The 18180-nt window shown below is 46.3% G+C and overlaps 1 protein-coding gene across 15 annotated transcripts in view; it reads right to left on the reverse strand.

Annotated features, from left to right (window-relative positions):
- LOC118370744 (unconventional myosin-XVIIIa-like) overlaps nucleotides 1–18180 on the reverse strand; it is a 176896-nt gene that overhangs the window by 85878 nt on the left and 72838 nt on the right. For 6 of the 15 annotated variants that reach the window (XM_052467785.1, XM_052467791.1, XM_052467790.1 and 3 more), the window contains exons 1-3: nucleotides 7106–7395; nucleotides 4695–4924; nucleotides 2713–2759 (exon numbers count right to left, since the gene is read on the reverse strand). The exons of 3 other annotated variants lie outside the window; for them this stretch is intronic. In XM_052467785.1, coding sequence (XP_052323745.1) covers nucleotides 2713–2759; nucleotides 4695–4734 — 87 coding nt within the window. In that variant the 5' untranslated portion in view covers nucleotides 4735–4924; nucleotides 7106–7395. Of the gene's footprint in view, nucleotides 1–2712; nucleotides 2760–4694; nucleotides 4925–7105; nucleotides 7396–7766; nucleotides 7866–18180 lie in introns of those variants that run through there. 6 more of the 15 variants (XM_052467786.1, XM_052467787.1, XM_052467795.1 and 3 more) reach the window with 5 other exon arrangements.

Here is an 18180-nt window from a genome sequence, read left to right on the forward strand (position 1 = left end):
CAGAGTAAGTGTTAAAGACACACCGTCCTCTTTCGCCCTGCGCTGAACAGTACCCGGCGAGGGAACACTGCCTGGCTCAGCACATCAGTCTCACTACAGTACCCGGTGAGGGAACACTGCCTGGCTCAGCACATCAGTCTCACTACAGTACCCGGTGAGGGAACACTGCCTGGCTCAGCACATCAGTCTCACTACAGTACCCGGTGAGGGAACACTGCCTGGCTCAGCACATCAGTCTCCCTACAGTACCCGGTGAGGGAACACTGCCTGGCTCAGCACATCAGTCTCACTACAGTACCCGGCGAGGGAACATCGCCTGGCTCAGCACATCAGTCTCCCTACAGTACCCGGCGAGGGAACATCGCCTGGCTCAGCACATCAGTCTCCCTACAGCACCCGGCGAGGGAACACTGCCTGGCTCCGCACATCAGTCTCCCTACAGCACCCGGCGAGGGAACACCGCCTGGCTCAGCACATCAGTTTCCCTACAGTACCCGGCGAGGGAACACCGCCTGGCTCAGCACATCTGTCTCCCTACAGTACCAGGCGAGGGAACAACGCCTGGCTCAGCACATCTGTCTCCCTACAGCACCCGGCCAGGGAACACCGCCTGGCTCAGCACATCTGTCTCCCTACAGTACCAGGCGAGGGAACACTGCCTGGCTCAGCACATCAGTCTCCCTACAGTACCTGGCGAGGGAATACTGCCTGGCTCAGCACATCAGTATCCCTACAGTACATGGCAAGGGAACACTACCTGGCTCAGCACATCAGTCTCCCTACAGTACCTGGCGAGGGAATACTGCCTGGCTCAGCACATCAGTTTCCCTACAGTACCTGGCAAGGGAAAACTACTTTGCTCAGCACATCAGTCTCCCTACAGTACCCGGCGAGGGAAAACTACTTTGCTCAGCACATCAGTCTCCCTACAGTACCTGGCGAGGGAATACTGCCTGGCTCAGCACATCAGTCTCCCTACAGCACCCGGCGAGGGAAAACTACTTTGCTCAGCACATCAGTCTCCCTACAGTACCCGGCGAGGGAAAACTACTTTGCTCAGCACATCAGTCTCCCTACAGTACCCGGCGAGGGAAAACTACTTTGCTCAGCACATCAGTCTCCCTACAGTACCCGGCGAGGGAACACTGCCTGGCTCAGCACATCAGTCTCCCTACAGTACCCGGCGAGGGAAAACTACTTTGCTCAGCACATCAGTCTCCCTACAGTACCCGGCGAGGGAAAACTACTTTGCTCAGCACATCAGTCTCCCGACAGTACCCGGCGAGGGAAAACTACTTTGCTCAGCACATCAGTCTCCCTACAGTACCCGGCGAGGGAACACTGCCTGGCTCAGCACATCAGTTTCCCTACAGTACCCGGCAAGGGAAAACTACTTTGCTCAGCACATCAGTCTCCCTACAGTACCCGGCGAGGGAACACTGCCTGGCTCAGCACATCAGTTTCCCTACAGTACCCGGCAAGGGAAAACTACTTTGCTCAGCACATCAGTCTCCCTACAGTACCCGGCGAGGGAACACTGCCTGGCTCTGAACATCAGAGCGAAGCGAACTGTGGTTCGCTTTGCAACCAAGCTGCACTAGAGAAAACTGGATATTTGGAAGATATTCAGAAACTCTTGAAGGGCAATATAAGTTGACAAGAAACATACTTGTTTATTATCAAAACCAATAGCCTTCATCAGGGAGTCAGACTGACTTGCCTAGTTAAATAAAGGTTAAAAAAATACATAAATAAATAAACACGTTGGTTTTAATAATAAAGTATCGTCCCCCAAGAGTTGCTGAATATCTTCTATATTTGTGCGGATGTTGCATATTATAAACTGCCTGTTTGTTCATCTTTAGGCAATGTTGGGATATGGCTGCAATTCCCACAGCGAGGCAAGAAACTGTCATTTGAAAATAAAGGAATCATACTATTTACAAAGCCATTCTAGAAGCCAAACACAGCGCGGAACACCAGGCGTTTGTTGTGCAATTAAAAAGTGCAACTGTCTGTGACATTACATCCAGAACAGGAAAATAACACCACGTTGTGCCTGTTTTCACATCGGCTTGTTAATGAGTAACTGTCTCCTATTGTGGCGAGAAAGACACTTGTCTGGTGTCAGGAGCTACCAGGGTGTGTGTGGTTCCAATGGCTCAGTTGGTTAAAGCACAGTACTGCTGGCAAACCTCCAGGTAAGAGACCAGTGGCGTAACAGGTACATCTCAATAGTCTGAAGCTTCCTCTCCTCCTCTGTGAGGTTACCATAATGGACTCCCCAGAAACCTGTGATCCCCTTAGTCACACACTCAAGATTCCTGCTTAATGGGATACTTCAGGATTTTAGCATTATCTACTTCCCCAAAGTCAGATGAACTTGTGGGTACCATTTGTATGTCTCTAAGTCCAGTATGAAGGATGTCAGAGTTAGTTTTCCAGTCATTGCGCTAACGCTAGATAGCATCTTCCTTCACACTGCCAAAATCCCGAAGTATCATTTTAAGCCTACAGTAGGGCTATTTAATTCCGGTCCTGGAGGGCTAAAACACTTCTGCTTTTTGTTTCTACCTGGTAGGTAATTGCACTAAATCAGTACCTGATTAGAAAAAGAGGATGCAAACCGGAAGTGTTTTGGCCCTCCAGGACTGGAATTGAATAGCCCTGCTCTAAAGCTTCACAACATGAGAACGATACCAGTCAACTTACACCCTGGTTTGAGGTCTTGGAGCCTGGTGGTCTGACCTCTTCTTTGACCTAAAGAGTTCGGTAAGACAAGGGACTGAGGTCAAAACCTAGGACACTTAGAAGTGGTCACTCGCCAGGGGTACTTGCAGGAAACACTCCCTCACTGCACAACATGCAAAACATACACCATGCTGCAAACTTGTATGTATACTATGTGGAAGCGCTATCACTTACCATACCACACACCACACAGTGTCTATTTAAACGTTAAGGCTAATATTATTCACAGACACTAATCTGTAGCCACAAAGGAACATTAATATGGCCCATTTTGATGTAATAGTGACACCTGAGAACTACAAGGCCTGCTTAAAAAGGCTTTGGGTTTATTTTGATGTATTTATCACTATGTTCTTTTATTTTGGGTCACGTTTCGGGGAGGCATCCGTTTACTGTGGAGCTACAGGATGTGTTGTGATGGTCAAACAAAATGGCAGTCAAACAAAACGAAATCTACAGCCAGCATGGCAGTCAGAGCTCCCCCAGAATAAAGTATCCCCATCCCCATCCCATGTCCCCACACCAACGTACCCCACCCCATGTCCCCACACCAACATAACCCATCCCATGTCCCCACACCAACGTACCCCACCCCATGTCCCCACACCAACGTACCCCATCCCATGTCCCCACACCAACGTAACCCACCCCATGTCCCCACACCAACGTAACCCATCCCATGTCCCCACACCAACGTAACCCATCCCATGTCCCCACACCAACATAACCCATCCCATGTCCCCACACCAACATAACCCATCCCATGTCCCCACACCAACGTACCCCATCCCATGTCCCCACACCAACGTACCCCATCCCATGTCCCCACACCAACGTAACCCACCCCATGTCCCCACACCAACGTAACCCACCCCATGTCCCCACACCAACGTAACCCATCCCATGTCCCCACACCAACGTAACCCATCCCATGTCCCCACACCAACGTACCCCACCCCATGTCCCCACACCAACATAACCCATCCCATGTCCCCACACCAACGTAACCCATCCCATGTCCCCACACCAACGTAACCCATCCCATGTCCCCACACCAACATAACCCACCCCATGTCCCCACACCAACGTAACCCATCCCATGTCCCCACACCAACATAACCCACCCCATGTCCCCACACCAACGTAACCCATCCCATGTCCCCACACCAACATAACCCATCCCATGTCCCCACACCAACATAACCCATCCCATGTCCCCACACCAACATAACCCATCCCATGTCCCCACACCAACGTAACCCATCCCATGTCCCCACACCAACGTACCCCACCCCATGTCCCCACACCAACGTAACACAACCCATGTCCCCACACCAACATAACCCATCCCATGTCCCCACACCAACGTAACCCATCCCATGTCCCCACACCAACGTAACACATCCCATGTCCCCACACCAACATAACCCATCCCATGTCCCCACACCAACGTAACACAACCCATGTCCCCACACCAACATAACCCATCCCATGTACCCACACCAAGATAACCCATCCCATGTCCCCACACCAACATAACCCATCCCATGTCCCCACACCAACGTAACCCATCCCATGTCCCCACACCAACATAACCCATCCCATGTACCCACACCAAGATAACCCATCCCATGTCCCCACACCAACATAACCCACCCCATGTCCCCACACCAACGTAACCCATCCCATGTCCCCACACCAACATAACCCACCCCATGTCCCCACACCAACATAACCCATCCCATGTCCCCACACCAACGTACCCCATCCCATGTCCCCACACCAACATAACCCATCCCATGTCCCCACACCAACATAACCCATCCCATGTCCCCACACCAACGTAACCCACTCCATGTCCCCACACCAACGTAACCCACCCCATGTCCCCACACCAACGTAACCCACCCCAACGTGCTGTGAGGAAAACTGAACAGGACTTCCCTTTTGCTCCCAGAAGGAAAAGCGCGATGAGAATGCCATGTTGGCTGCACTGATGTCATGAGCTGTGCAGGATGAGGGGGGAAGAGGGGGAGGGCAGGAATGGAGAGAAGTGCTGGACAGATGGATGGATCTTCACAATTGAGGCCAAAATCACGTTTTTTTCACTCTAGGAGCCGTAACCAGTCGGATAGTGAAAGACCACGTGTCGCAGGAAGTGAACTGATCAAGTCTAGGGTACAAAGAAAAGCAAGAGACACAACAGAGGGATAAGGGCTCTCCTAAATATACATAAACATACATAGTTACATACATGAACATATGATTTGTGTGATTTGTGGCACACAAAAAGTATCTAGGAAATGTTGACGTCATCACAGTGAAAAACAAACAGAACACCAATACATAGACATGACCTCAGGGATATTTCTATAAAGAAAACATTCAATGCCAAATACCAGACTGTTGAGAAGCTGCAGTGAGGCGGGTGTCCCTGCAGCACCTCCCTGTCCCTGCTGAGAGTATTGAATCTGTGGGTTAAGTGGGGGCCTTTACTCAAAATCACAACTGGCTGTTGCTCAAACATGGTGCCAACCAAGACAGGCCCTGTTCCCCCAGACCCCCTTCCCCATGCCCAGGCCTCCTGTCCCAAGGCCTCCTGCACCATGCCCAGGCCTCCTGTCCCAAGGCCACCTGCCTTGGGACAGGAGGGTCAGGGGGTCAGTCAGTCTGTAGCCCTGGCTCCGGCTCTCCCACAACAAGCTCTAATGTGTCTATAATAGGGGGGGTTGCTGAGGTCTGCTGTGGACACTGGGCAGGCTCGGCCAGGCAGGGGCCAGGGAGACAGGACAGGTCTTTTTTTAGGAGGAGCCACGTGGGCATAACGCCTCAGAAGCCAACTTCAGGTTGTACAGCCAGGTTGACTCTCTAGTTCCCTCTCAAAACACACACACACACAAACAAACACACACACACACACACACACACACACACACACACACACACACACACACACACACACACACACACACACACACACACACACACACACACACACACACACACACACACACAACTGTACACGCATACATATAAACACTGTTTACACAGAGACACACAGTAAAACATGTACAAAAACACCATCACAAACATGCACAGTGAGCCATCTAACCTGGATATAGCATGGTAACTGACACTCTCAGGCAAATATGACTCAGCCACTGCTTTGGGAGAACACCAGTGGACTTAGCTAACAATAACAGAACAAAGCCGTATTGACAATACTGAATCAGTGCAGTAAAGAGATAGGGCTATGCCCAGAGATAATGACAATAAAAGCTGAGGAACAGACTTTAATGTCTATTTGTCACTGTGAAACATGACAACTGCCTTTGACTGACTCGGACAATAAAAGCAGAAATGTACATAGCCTGATAACAAAGCTTATTGGAAACGTGGTTTGATTTCATATGACAAGGAAGAGGGACAGTCATCTCAGGGATCTACAACTCAACCAACAGTGACAAAACAACACTGAACTTGAGTAATCACTGGTCCACTGAGAGAGAGTTAGAGTTAGGGCAGCCAGTTGGTGTTGACAGAGGAAACAGCACACACTCTTTCTGCATCTCAGATCCACTTTGTACTGTAGACTAGGGTCAGGCTGGTCCCCCAACAACAGAAAAGGGAAGTCAACCCACAGATGGCACCCTACACAGGAAATAGCAGGATAGCAGACCCATTTTCCACAGATGCAAACTTGGCAAACGTTGTTCTTCAATAGGTTCTCTCTCAACAGTTGGTCAGAACAGTAGAATTTCCACAAAATATAATGGGTCAGCATTGCTAATAGCATAGCTCACGATACCAAGTATCAACACACACTGAACAGTTAACGTGGCTTTTCCAACAGGGGCAAGACTCAAAAGACACAAAGGCTCCATTCAACTTCTGCCCAATCTGCTATGAAAGCCAGTTCCAAACAGCTACCATCACAGCCTTCCTGGCAATCACACTCTTTTCACTTCTACTATTACAGAATTCTACTGGCACACATGCTAAAGCACACACACACACACACACACACACACACACACACACACACACACACACACACACACACACACACACACACACACACACACACACACACACACACACACACACACACACACACACACACACACACACAGATCAAACCAAATGAACCAAGTTACATTGGCTAGCATCTCCAGAGCCAAAATGGCCCCCCTTAGCTGAGCTCAGTTGCAGAGAGCGATGGCTAGCCCCTAACACTTTCAGCCCTAAAAATAGTGTTACCCATGGTAGAGACGGCACACTCAGCCTACAGATTCCTCCACAGAAGACCTATTGCTTTCCCCCAACAATCCTGGAACCACGGCTCCTCCTTTACCTGCTGTCTTCTGTGTAGGTGAATAGTGTAGAGTTAGGTTTGGTAGATCCAATCCTTCCCTGACCGAAATAAGCCCTTAAAACATTGCCCGGTAACGGGGGTTCAACACAGAGTTAGTGTGAGAGTGTGTGAAAAGGCTGAGATAGCCGACAGACTCACGTCACACAGGGCACAGGCTCGGGAGAGGAGCCCCCTGATAGGCTGACTATTCTCAGAGAGACAAGGCAGGGACAGCTGTCACGATACTAGGGTCCAGGCGGTTAAAAATAGCTCCCCAGAACCAACACCACTGCCACCAATACCTCCCCTGGTTCCCTGGCTAGTCCCACACCCAACCCTCAAGAATTCAGGCCTACTAGCAGCCCTCTCTCTCACGACAATTGCTGTCTCCTCAATTGCTCTGTGAGGACCCCAGTCAGTATGTGTGTGTGTGTGTGTGTGTGTGTGTGTGTGTGTGTGTGTGTGTGTGTGTGTGTGTGTGTGTGTGTGTGTGTGTGTGTGTGTGTGTGTGTGTGTGTGTGTGTGTGTGTGTGTGTGTGTCAAACCTCTGTTGTGACTTATTTGAGGAGTGATGGATCTCTGGTAAATGTACTGTAATAAAGTGTGTTTTTTTGTTAAACAACAACAAAGCCAGTCTACTCTGAGTGTGTGTTCTACATACCTGAAGGTACATGTGTGTTTTGATTATGAGGGAAGCGTAGTCTTTTCTCCTGTGGTCTGCAGGTCTGTCTGAGGCTGGGAGTTGCAGAATGAAATGCGGAAGAGGAGAAACAGAGGAGAAAACCAGAAGCGCTATGACACGGGGCACAGGAAATGATACGGGGCTTGGTGCCTCCCTCACTCTCACACCAGGGAAGAGGCATGCTGTAGAGCACACTGGGTACAACATTAGGTTTGAATCCTCACACATTCTCTCTCTTTCGATGAGGGGAACTGTATTAAACAGTCAACAAGTAAACACATAGTGGTGCAGTGTCACTAAGGGAAGAGGCACAGAATACCATATTGATTCAATCCAAAGGAACATAAACCAATTATCTACTCACACCCTCTTAACAAAACAAGCCCTCGGGCCACTTAATATAATATCCAAACTCCTTCTCATTATAGTACTATTCTCAATGTCATATCCCTAAACACCACTAGAGGGCAACACATCCTATTTAAGGAAGGCCTTGTAAATGTATTCAATGCCCTCACATAGCCACTTGGGGGAGGAAGAACACTAAATATAAACCAGCCTGTATGTTGTGTGACTGCAGCAGCAGCACAAAGACAAAGAGCTGATTCTTCACCAATCATAACAAACTGCCGTCACTCTCCAGAGGAAGAGAGGGAACAAATCCCAATCATGTGCGCCACAAAAGCTTAGTAATAGTATGACACAAGGCTAGGCGGTGTGGGGAGTGAGCTGAGGGGAATCTGGGCACATCACTGTTGTACTGTATACTGGACAGGCGTTGCCTGCAGTGCTGAGGGAGAGTGCTTCTAGAAGCTGGCCAGGGAGGTGTGGTTGGATGAAGGGTGGGAACTGCTGCTCAAGGCTGAATTTAGAACATGGAGAATAGAAATACAGTGATGTAACTGAGTTTGTGTGTGTGGTTGCATGCATGCTACGTAAAATCCCAGGACATCTACAGTATTAGGACAAGCCTTCTCGTCTTGTGCACCAGTGACATGGAATAGTCTACAATCCATGCTTCATCTAGATATGTTAGTGCCACTGAATGAACTTCTCATTTTGATGTGTGTGTGTATGGGTGTGTATTAATGCATAATAACCTTATAGATTACTGGTACAGTATAGTACAGATAGACCTATCTGATTTCATGACATGAGCATTGTAACAGCAAATAGAAGTTGTTTCAGGGAACACTGATGGTGAGTGAGAGAGCGGTCCGGGAAGTGTGTCTGTTGGGTGATGTGTGTGACAGCGCTCCCATCCTGCTGTACGCATGGCAAACAGTAGGATCCAAGAGGAAATGAAGGTATGAGTTTGTCAGCTGGGAATAACAGGAATAACATGCTGCCTATGACACGCAGAGAGGTGGAATGTCCAACCCCCTCGACACTCAACTGCATGGTATTCAACACAATATTCACTGTACCCACGGGGGGACAATGACCTATATTTCACAACACACATTTCATTTCAAAAACAAAATCTGGATTACATTTGATTAAAATTCCTATCAATTCAGAGAATGAATCCGTCGGTCCCCCTCACGACGAATTCCAATTCAGTTGACAGGAATGTAAAATGAATTGAACCATGCTCACACACACACACACACACACACACACACACACACACACACACACACACACACACACACACACACACACACACACACACACACACACACACACACACACACACACACACACACACACACACACACACACACACACACGCACACACACTATGATTTTCTCCCTAATCCCTAGTCTTCCAGGTTGATTGGTGTGTATGAACCAGGATGTGAAGAGAAGAGTGCTTTTGTAACACTGTGACCATCTGCCGCTCAGGCCTGTTGACAGGAGAGCCTATCCTATCGAGGAAGGGTATTAGAGAATAACACAAGTCATCGAGGAATGAACCCTCTCAAATCAGTGCCAAACACACTAGTTTTCCAGCACTGTAGGTCAGTTGTGTAACATGGTCATAATGGTCACTGGCTCCTAACAATGACTGACGTCCCCTGAGGGAGACACCCAGGGACTAACCTAGTTGCCTGTCATCAGACATGTCCTGGCCAGCCTTCGACATGTCTCCCATCATACACAGACGAGTACAACTGAGGGCTGTGCCATATTATGGCCAAAATATAATATCCCAACATTTTTCTTGTTTTTTACGGTATGGCAGTGTTTTTGGTTTTAAGGTTCTTCGTGTTTTATGAGTAGAGCATGACCCTAGGATGACAACAAATAAATTATACATGGTTTTAATGGGCTTTCTCCATTCTAATTTTATACTCAACCAAACTAGATGAAAACTAAAAGTGAAGTAGTCCAAATTGTAGAACTTTTTGTTTTAGACGGTATTGTAAAAATACATACCGTTATGTGGATCCATATCAGTATACCATTACACATCACCTCTAATCCAAGTCCTCTACCATCACACACTTTACTCATCTTTCACATTACTACAGAAAGAGACACACACAACGTCTACATAAGCCCACAAACACACGCTGTTGTTTGTTTAAGGTTTTGTCTTTAAAAACTCCCAAAACACTGACTCAAACAAAGAATAGCCACAGCCAATACAGTAGTTAACTAAGGCACAATGATACCCTTTATGGTAATCAGAGGACAAACATTAGCTCCACACACACGCACGCATGCACGCACGCACGCACGCACACACACACACACACACACACACACACACACACACACACACACACACACACACACACACACACACACACACACACACACACACACACACACACACACACACACACACACACACACACACACACACACACACACACACACACACACACTACCTTGGCAGGCTCCAGTCTATGTTGAGTGTTCTCCTGGCCCATAAGGCAGGTGTTATGAAAGCTATAATATGAAACCAAATCGGTCTTCAGCAGTCCTTATGGAGACCATGATGTTATGTTCAGAATAGAGCTCACTATCTGTCAGCTAGTCAGTCCTTATGGAGACCATGATGTTATGTTCAGAATAGAGTTCACTATCTGTCAGCTAGTCAGTCCTTATGGAGACCATGATGTTATGTTCAGAATAGAGCTCACTATCTGTCAGCTAGTCAGTCCTTATGGAGACCATGATGTTATGTTCAGAATAGAGCTCACTATCTGTCAGCTAGTCAGTCCTTATGGAGACCATGATGTTATGTTCAGAATAGAGCTCACTATCTGTCAGCTAGTCAGTCCTTATGGAGACCTTGATGTTATGTTCAGAATAGAGCTCACTATCTGTCAGCTAGTCAGTCCTTATGGAGACCATGATGTTATGTTCAGAATAGAGCTCACTATCTGTCAGCTAGTCAGTCCTTATGGAGACCATGATGTTATGTTCAGAATAGAGCTCACTATCTGTCAGCTAGTCAGTCCTTATGGAGACCATGATGTTATGTTCAGAATAGAGCTCACTATCTGTCAGCTAGTCAGTCCTTATGGAGACCATGATGTTATGTTCAGAATAGAGCTCACTATCTGTCAGCTAGTCAGTCCTTATGGAGACCATGATGTTATGTTCAGAATAGAGCTCACTATCTGTCAGCTAGTCAGTCCTTATGGAGACCATGATGTTATGTTCAGAATAGAGCTCACTATCTGTCAGCTAGTCAGTCCTTATGGAGACCATGATGTTATGTTCAGAATAGAGCTCACTATCTGTCAGCTAGTCAGTCCTTATGGAGACCATGATGTTATGTTCAGAATAGAGCTCACTATCTGTCAGCTAGTCAGTCCTTATGGAGACCATGATGTTATGTTCAGAATAGAGCTCACTATCTGTCAGCTAGTCAGTCCTTATGGAGACCATGATGTTATGTTCAGAATAGAGCTCACTATCTGTCAGCTAGTCAGTCCTTATGGAGACCATGATGTTATGTTCAGAATAGAGCTCACTATCTGCCAGCTAGTCAGTCCTTATGGAGACCATGATGTTATGTTCAGAATAGAGCTCACTATCTGTCAGCTAGTCAGTCCTTATGGAGACCATGATGTTATGTTCAGAATAGAGCTCACTATCTGCCAGCTAGTCAGTCCTTATGGAGACCATGATGTTATGTTCAGAATAGAGCTCACTATGTGTCAGCTAGTCAGTCCTTATGGAGACCATGATGTTATGTTCAGAATAGAGCTCACTATCTGTCAGCTAGTCAGTCCTTATGGAGACCATGATGTTATGTTCAGAATAGAGCTCACTATGTGTCAGCTAGTCAGTCCTTATGGAGACCATGATGTTATGTTCAGAATAGAGCTCACTATCTGTCAGCTAGTCAGTCCTTATGGAGACCATGATGTTATGATCAGAATAGAGCTCACTATCTGCCAGCTAGTCAGTCCTTATGGAGACCATGATGTTATGTTCAGAATAGAGCTCACTATCTGTCAGCTAGTCAGTCCTTATGGAGACCATGATGTTATGTTCAGAATAGAGCTCACTATCTGTCAGCTAGTCAGTCCTTATGGAGACCATGATGTTATGTTCAGAATAGAGCTCACTATCTGTCAGCTAGTCAGTCCTTATGGAGACCATGATGTTATGTTCAGAATAGAGCTCACTATCTGTCAGCTAGTCAGTCCTTATGGAGACCATGATGTTATGTTCAGAATAGAGCTCACTATGTGTCAGCTAGTCAGTCCTTATGGAACCATGATGTTATGTTCAGAATAGAGCTCACTATCTGTCAGCTAGTCAGTCCTTATGGAGACCATGATGTTATGTTCAGAATAGAGCTCACTATCTGCCAGCTAGTCAGTCCTTATGGAGACCATGATGTTATGTTCAGAATAGAGCTCACTATCTGTCAGCTAGTCAGTCCTTATGGAGACCATGATGTTATGTTCAGAATAGAGTTCACTATCTGTCAGCTAGTCAGTCCTTATGGAGACCATGATGTTATGTTCAGAATAGAGCTCACTATCTGTCAGCTAGTCAGTCCTTATGGAGACCATGATGTTATGTTCAGAATAGAGCTCACTATCTGTCAGCTAGTCAGTCCTTATGGAGACCATGATGTTATGTTCAGAATAGAGCTCACTATCTGTCAGCTAATCAGTCCTTATGGAGACCATGATGTTATGTTCAGAATAGAGCTCACTATCTGTCAGCTAGTCAGTTCTTATGGAGACCATGGTGTTATGTTCAGAATAGAGCTCACTATCTGCCAGCTAGTCAGTCCTTATGGAGACCATGATGTTATGTTCAGAATAGAGCTCACTATCTGTCAGCTAGTCAGTCCTTATGGAGACCATGATGTTATGTTCAGAATAGAGCTCACTATCTGCCAGCTAGTCAATCCTTATGGAGACCATGATGTTATGTTCAGAATAGAGCTCACTATCTGTCAGCTAGTCAGTCCTTATGGAGACCATGATGTTATGTTCAGAATAGAGCTCACTATCTGTCAGCTAGTCAGTCCTTATGGAGACCATGGTGTTATGTTCAGAATAGAGCTCACTATCTGTCAGCTAGTCAGTCCTTATGGAGACCATGATGTTATGTTCAGAATAGAGCTCACTATCTGCCAGCTAGTCAGTCCTTATGGAGACCATGATGTTATGTTCAGAATAGAGCTCACTATCTGTCAGCTAGTCAGTCCTTATGGAGACCATGATGTTATGTTCAGAATAGAGCTCACTATCTGCCAGCTAGTCAGTCCTTATGGAGACCATGATGTTATGTTCAGAATAGAGCTCACTATCTGTCAGCTAGTCAGTCCTTATGGAGACCATGATGTTATGTTCAGAATAGAGCTCACTATCTGTCAGCTAGTCAGTCCTTATGGAGACCATGATGTTATGTTCAGAATAGAGCTCACTATGTGTCAGCTAGTCAGTCCTTATGGAGACCATGATGTTATGTTCAGAATAGAGCTCACTATCTGTCAGCTAGTCAGTCCTTATGGAGACCATGATGTTATGTTCAGAATAGAGCTCACTATCTGTCAGCTAGTCAGTCCTTATGGAGACCATGATGTTATGTTCAGAATAGAGCTCACTATCTGCCAGCTAGTCAGTCCTTATGGAGACCATGATGTTATGTTCAGAATAGAGCTCACTATCTGTCAGCTAGTCAGTCCTTATGGAGACCATGATGTTATGTTCAGAATAGAGCTCACTATCTGTCAGCTAGTCAGTCCTTATGGAGACCATGATGTTATGTTCAGAATAGAGCTCACTATCTGTCAGCTAGTCAGTCCTTATGGAGACCATGATGTTATGTTCAGAATAGAGCTCACTATCTGTCAGCTAGTCAGTCCTTATGGAGACCATGATGTTATGTTCAGAATAGAGCTCACTATCTGTCAGCTAGTCAGTCCTTATGGAGACCATGATGTTATGTTCAGAATAGAGCTCACTATCTGTCAGCTAGTCAGTCCTTATGGAGACCATGATGTTATGTTCAGAATAGAGCTCACTATCTGCCAGCTAGTCAGACAAGACAATAGAGTATCCTCCCTTGTTCAACCCCTCCCTGTAAGTCACCTAGGTTGTAATGATGCCAGCCTGGAGTAGAGGGTAACTTCTGGCTCTTGAAGGCCACTCTGGCCAGGGCTGCTTGTTTAGATAATGTATGCAAACAGCCCTCCCTCCCCATCCCTGTCTCTCCATCTCATAGTCATATTAAGAGAAGCCTCCTCCTGTGTACACACACACAAACACAGACACACACAGCCTCTGGGTCCTCTCCTCTCTGGGCTCTTGGCCTCAAGAGGAGAATCTATTCTTAGCAGCACTGCAGTGTACAGTACACATCCCTGGCGTGGCTAACACAGACTGATAGCATCTCTTGAACTGGGAGGAGACACACAGTCACTGACTGTCTGGGTTTCATGGATTTAACTTGTGATTACAAAGCTCAGAATGACATCAGAGATAATGAAGAATGGGGGTAGAGAGGGATTTAGAGTGTGTGTGTGTGTGTGTGTGTGTGTGTGTGTGTGTGTGTGTGTGTGTGTGTGTGTGTGTGTGTGTGTGTGTGTGTGTGTGTGTGTGTGTGTGTGTGTGTGTGTGTGTGTGTGTGTGTGTGTGTGTGTGTGTGTATCACAGAACTTGAGACAGAATGTGTGATGCGTACCTGGCATCCATTGCTCATCCCCATACAGCGCCTATGCAGCAGGACCGCCACAAGTCTGACCTTGTTTTTACCTACTGTAATGAACACAAGTGGCTATGGAGAAACAGATCAAGTGCCCACATTTTCCATCCCTTATAAGACAAGTGCTGAAGCGAACAAAAAAACCTAACGGCAACAATAGCATCATATTTTCTACATTCCAATGTATTGAGCAGTCTGTGCCCTCACTATCATAAACACAGTTGATGCCTTTGTACACTTCCCTGCTAATGTTAACCAATGTGTCTCAAATCCACATGACAGCGAGTCCATTAGGAACCATGTACTGTACATCAGCACCACTAATCCATAGGAGTACACTGCATTAGAGCTGAGCCCAAATACTTCCACACAGGGCTGTATGTATGTACAGTATGTATGGGTGGGTAGTAGACAGGCAGACAGACAGACAGACAGACAGGCAGACAGTAGCAGACAGACAGGCAGACAGTAGCAAACAGGGAGGCAGACAGGCAGGCAGGCAGACAGTGGAAGACAGGCAGGCAGTGGCAGACTGTGGCAGACAGGCAGTGGCAGACAAGCAGACAGAGAGACAGAGGCTGACATCTGGTGAAACTTTGTTGCAGAGTGCTGCATAGAGAGAGACCACGCCTGACTGGGCTCAAGTCGCCATATCTCCACTGTGATCCAGGGTGGAAGATCTTGGTCACTGTCACACACACACACACACACACACACACACACACACACACACACACACACACACACACACACACACACACACACACACACACACACACACACACACTAAAGACACAGTTATTCACTCACATACTAAAGACACAGTTATTCACTCACATACTAAAGACACAGTTATTCACTCACATACTAAAGAGGCACAAACACACACACACAAACCAGTCCTAACCCCCTCCTCACAAAAGGAAGCCAGGCGAGCACACAACAAGGCTCTTAGCCCGCCAGTGTGAACACACCAAGCCTGATCAGAGCAGGGTCAGAGAGGGCAAAGGCAAGCAAGCCATTACACAACCTTGGCATTTAACCCTATATATACAGAGGTTAAATATATTCATGACACTTCATTTGTGTGATATGCAACCAGAGAAGCCATGGGCTATATTCTTTTAAAACTGGTAATTGACGTCTGAGATACCCAGTCAAGTCAAAGAATATATTGTTCAGTAAGTAAAGTAGCCTATAGTATTATACTGCCCTCTAGTCTAGGAGAATATTATAGAACAGGTGTTTAGAACACACAAAGTCAATGAGAACTCTCTCCAGACTAGTGCTCCTCAGTTGGAGATAAATCTCACTTCACATGGCTTGGTCAGCCGGGTGATCGACTGGTCGATCTCCAAGGCATTCCTTCCTAGTCAATCACCAAACATTTCAGTAAAGGAAAAAAAACTAAATGTATCGTTTTGCCCTGTTGGCGATAGGTGCACTTGATTCAACAGCACTAGCGCCGGGAAGGCAAACTGTTGCCATTTTGAACCATTTCATGTGTCTGAAGGTAGAACTCCGCCTACCTGGCAGGCCCGCTGGCCAATCAGATAGCTCAGATCACAGCGTCTGCACGGTTTCCTCGAGCCATAGACTGTAAAAATAAGCCCCTAACACAGCAAAGTTGATACTGTGAGATTTCAAAACATTTAAAACCGGACTAGAAAGAGACTCAACGGATACAGCAAACAGCTGCTGTTTTTATCAGTAAGTTCATGTTTAAGTTGTTGTTCAGCACTGTCAACACTTTGTTCAACAGTTTTATAAGTCATAAAACGTATGTTCTATCCACATCCACTCACACTACAACCAGTACTGCAGCTGTAATGAATGACTACAGCCAAGTGTTCCCATAAGCTTGTGTTGTTATTATCGGCTTGTGTCTTTTTTAATATCGTGGAAAATTTCACTTTCTCTGGTCATAGGAGTAACAACGTGAATTGGTGCATGAGGCAGAAATAATGCAGTGCGACTTGAGTTTCGCCATCAAATGGAAGACTGCCCCTTTTTCTCAACGGATGGAGGGGCGAGCGAAGGGACTATGAGTCGGGTAAGAGGCAGTTTCACTGCTACTCCCTCCCCTCAGACTGACCATCAGATGCTGGCCATCAGTCCAGTAAATAAATTATAAACAACAAAAATATAAACAAAACATGTAAAGTGTTGGTCCCATGTTTCATGAGCTGGAATAAAATATCCTAGAAACGTTCCATTGGCACAAAAAACGTATTTCTCTCAAATGTTGTGCACAAATTGGTTTACATCCCTGTTAGTGACCATTTCTAATTTTCCAACATATTCCATGCACCTGACAGGTGTGGCCTAGCAAGAAGCTGATAAAACAGCATGATCATTACACAGTTGCACCTTGTGCCCTCCCAGGCCCAATCATGGCTGCGCCATTGCCCAACCATGTGAAATCTGTAAATTAGGGCCTAATGAACTTATTTCAAGTGACTGATTTCCTTATATGATCTGTAACTCAATAAAATCATATTTTTTTTATTTTTTATTTTTAATTTCACCTTTATTTAACCAGGTAGGCTAGTTGAGAACAAGTTCTCATTTGCAACTGCGACCTGGCCAAGATAAAGCATAGCAGTGTGAGCAGACAACACAGAGTTACACATGGAGTAAACAATTAACAAGTCAATAACACAGTAGAAAAAAAAGGGGAGTCTATATACAATGTGTGCAAAAGGCATGAGGAGGTAGGCGAATAATTACAATTTTGCAGATTAACACTGGAGTGATAAATGATCAGATGGTCATGTACAGGTAGAGATATTGGTGTGCAAAAGAGCAGAAAAGTAAATTAATAAAAACAGTATGGGGATGAGGTAGGTGAAAATGGGTGAGCTATTTACCAATAGACTATGTACAGCTGCAGCGATCGGTTAGCTGCTCAGATAGCTGATGTTTGAAGTTGGTGAGGGAGATAAAAGTCTCCAGCTTCAGCGATTTTTGCAGTTTGTTCCAGTCACAGGCAGCAGAGTACTGGAACGAAAGGCGGCCAAATGAGGTGTTGGCTTTAGGGATGATCAGTGAGATACACCTGCTGGAGCGCGTGCTACGGATGGATGGGTGTTGCAATCGTGACCAGTGAACTGAGATAAGGCGGAGCTTTACCTAGCATGGACTTGTAGATGACCTGGAGCCAGTGGGTCTGGCGACGAATATGTAGCGAGGGCCAGCCGACTAGAGCATACAAGTCGCAGTGGTGGGTGGTATAAGGTGCTTTAGTGACAAAACTGGT

Source organism: Oncorhynchus keta, chromosome 18 (genome assembly GCF_023373465.1).
Source record: "Oncorhynchus keta strain PuntledgeMale-10-30-2019 chromosome 18, Oket_V2, whole genome shotgun sequence".
Lineage (NCBI taxonomy): Eukaryota > Metazoa > Chordata > Actinopteri > Salmoniformes > Salmonidae > Oncorhynchus > Oncorhynchus keta.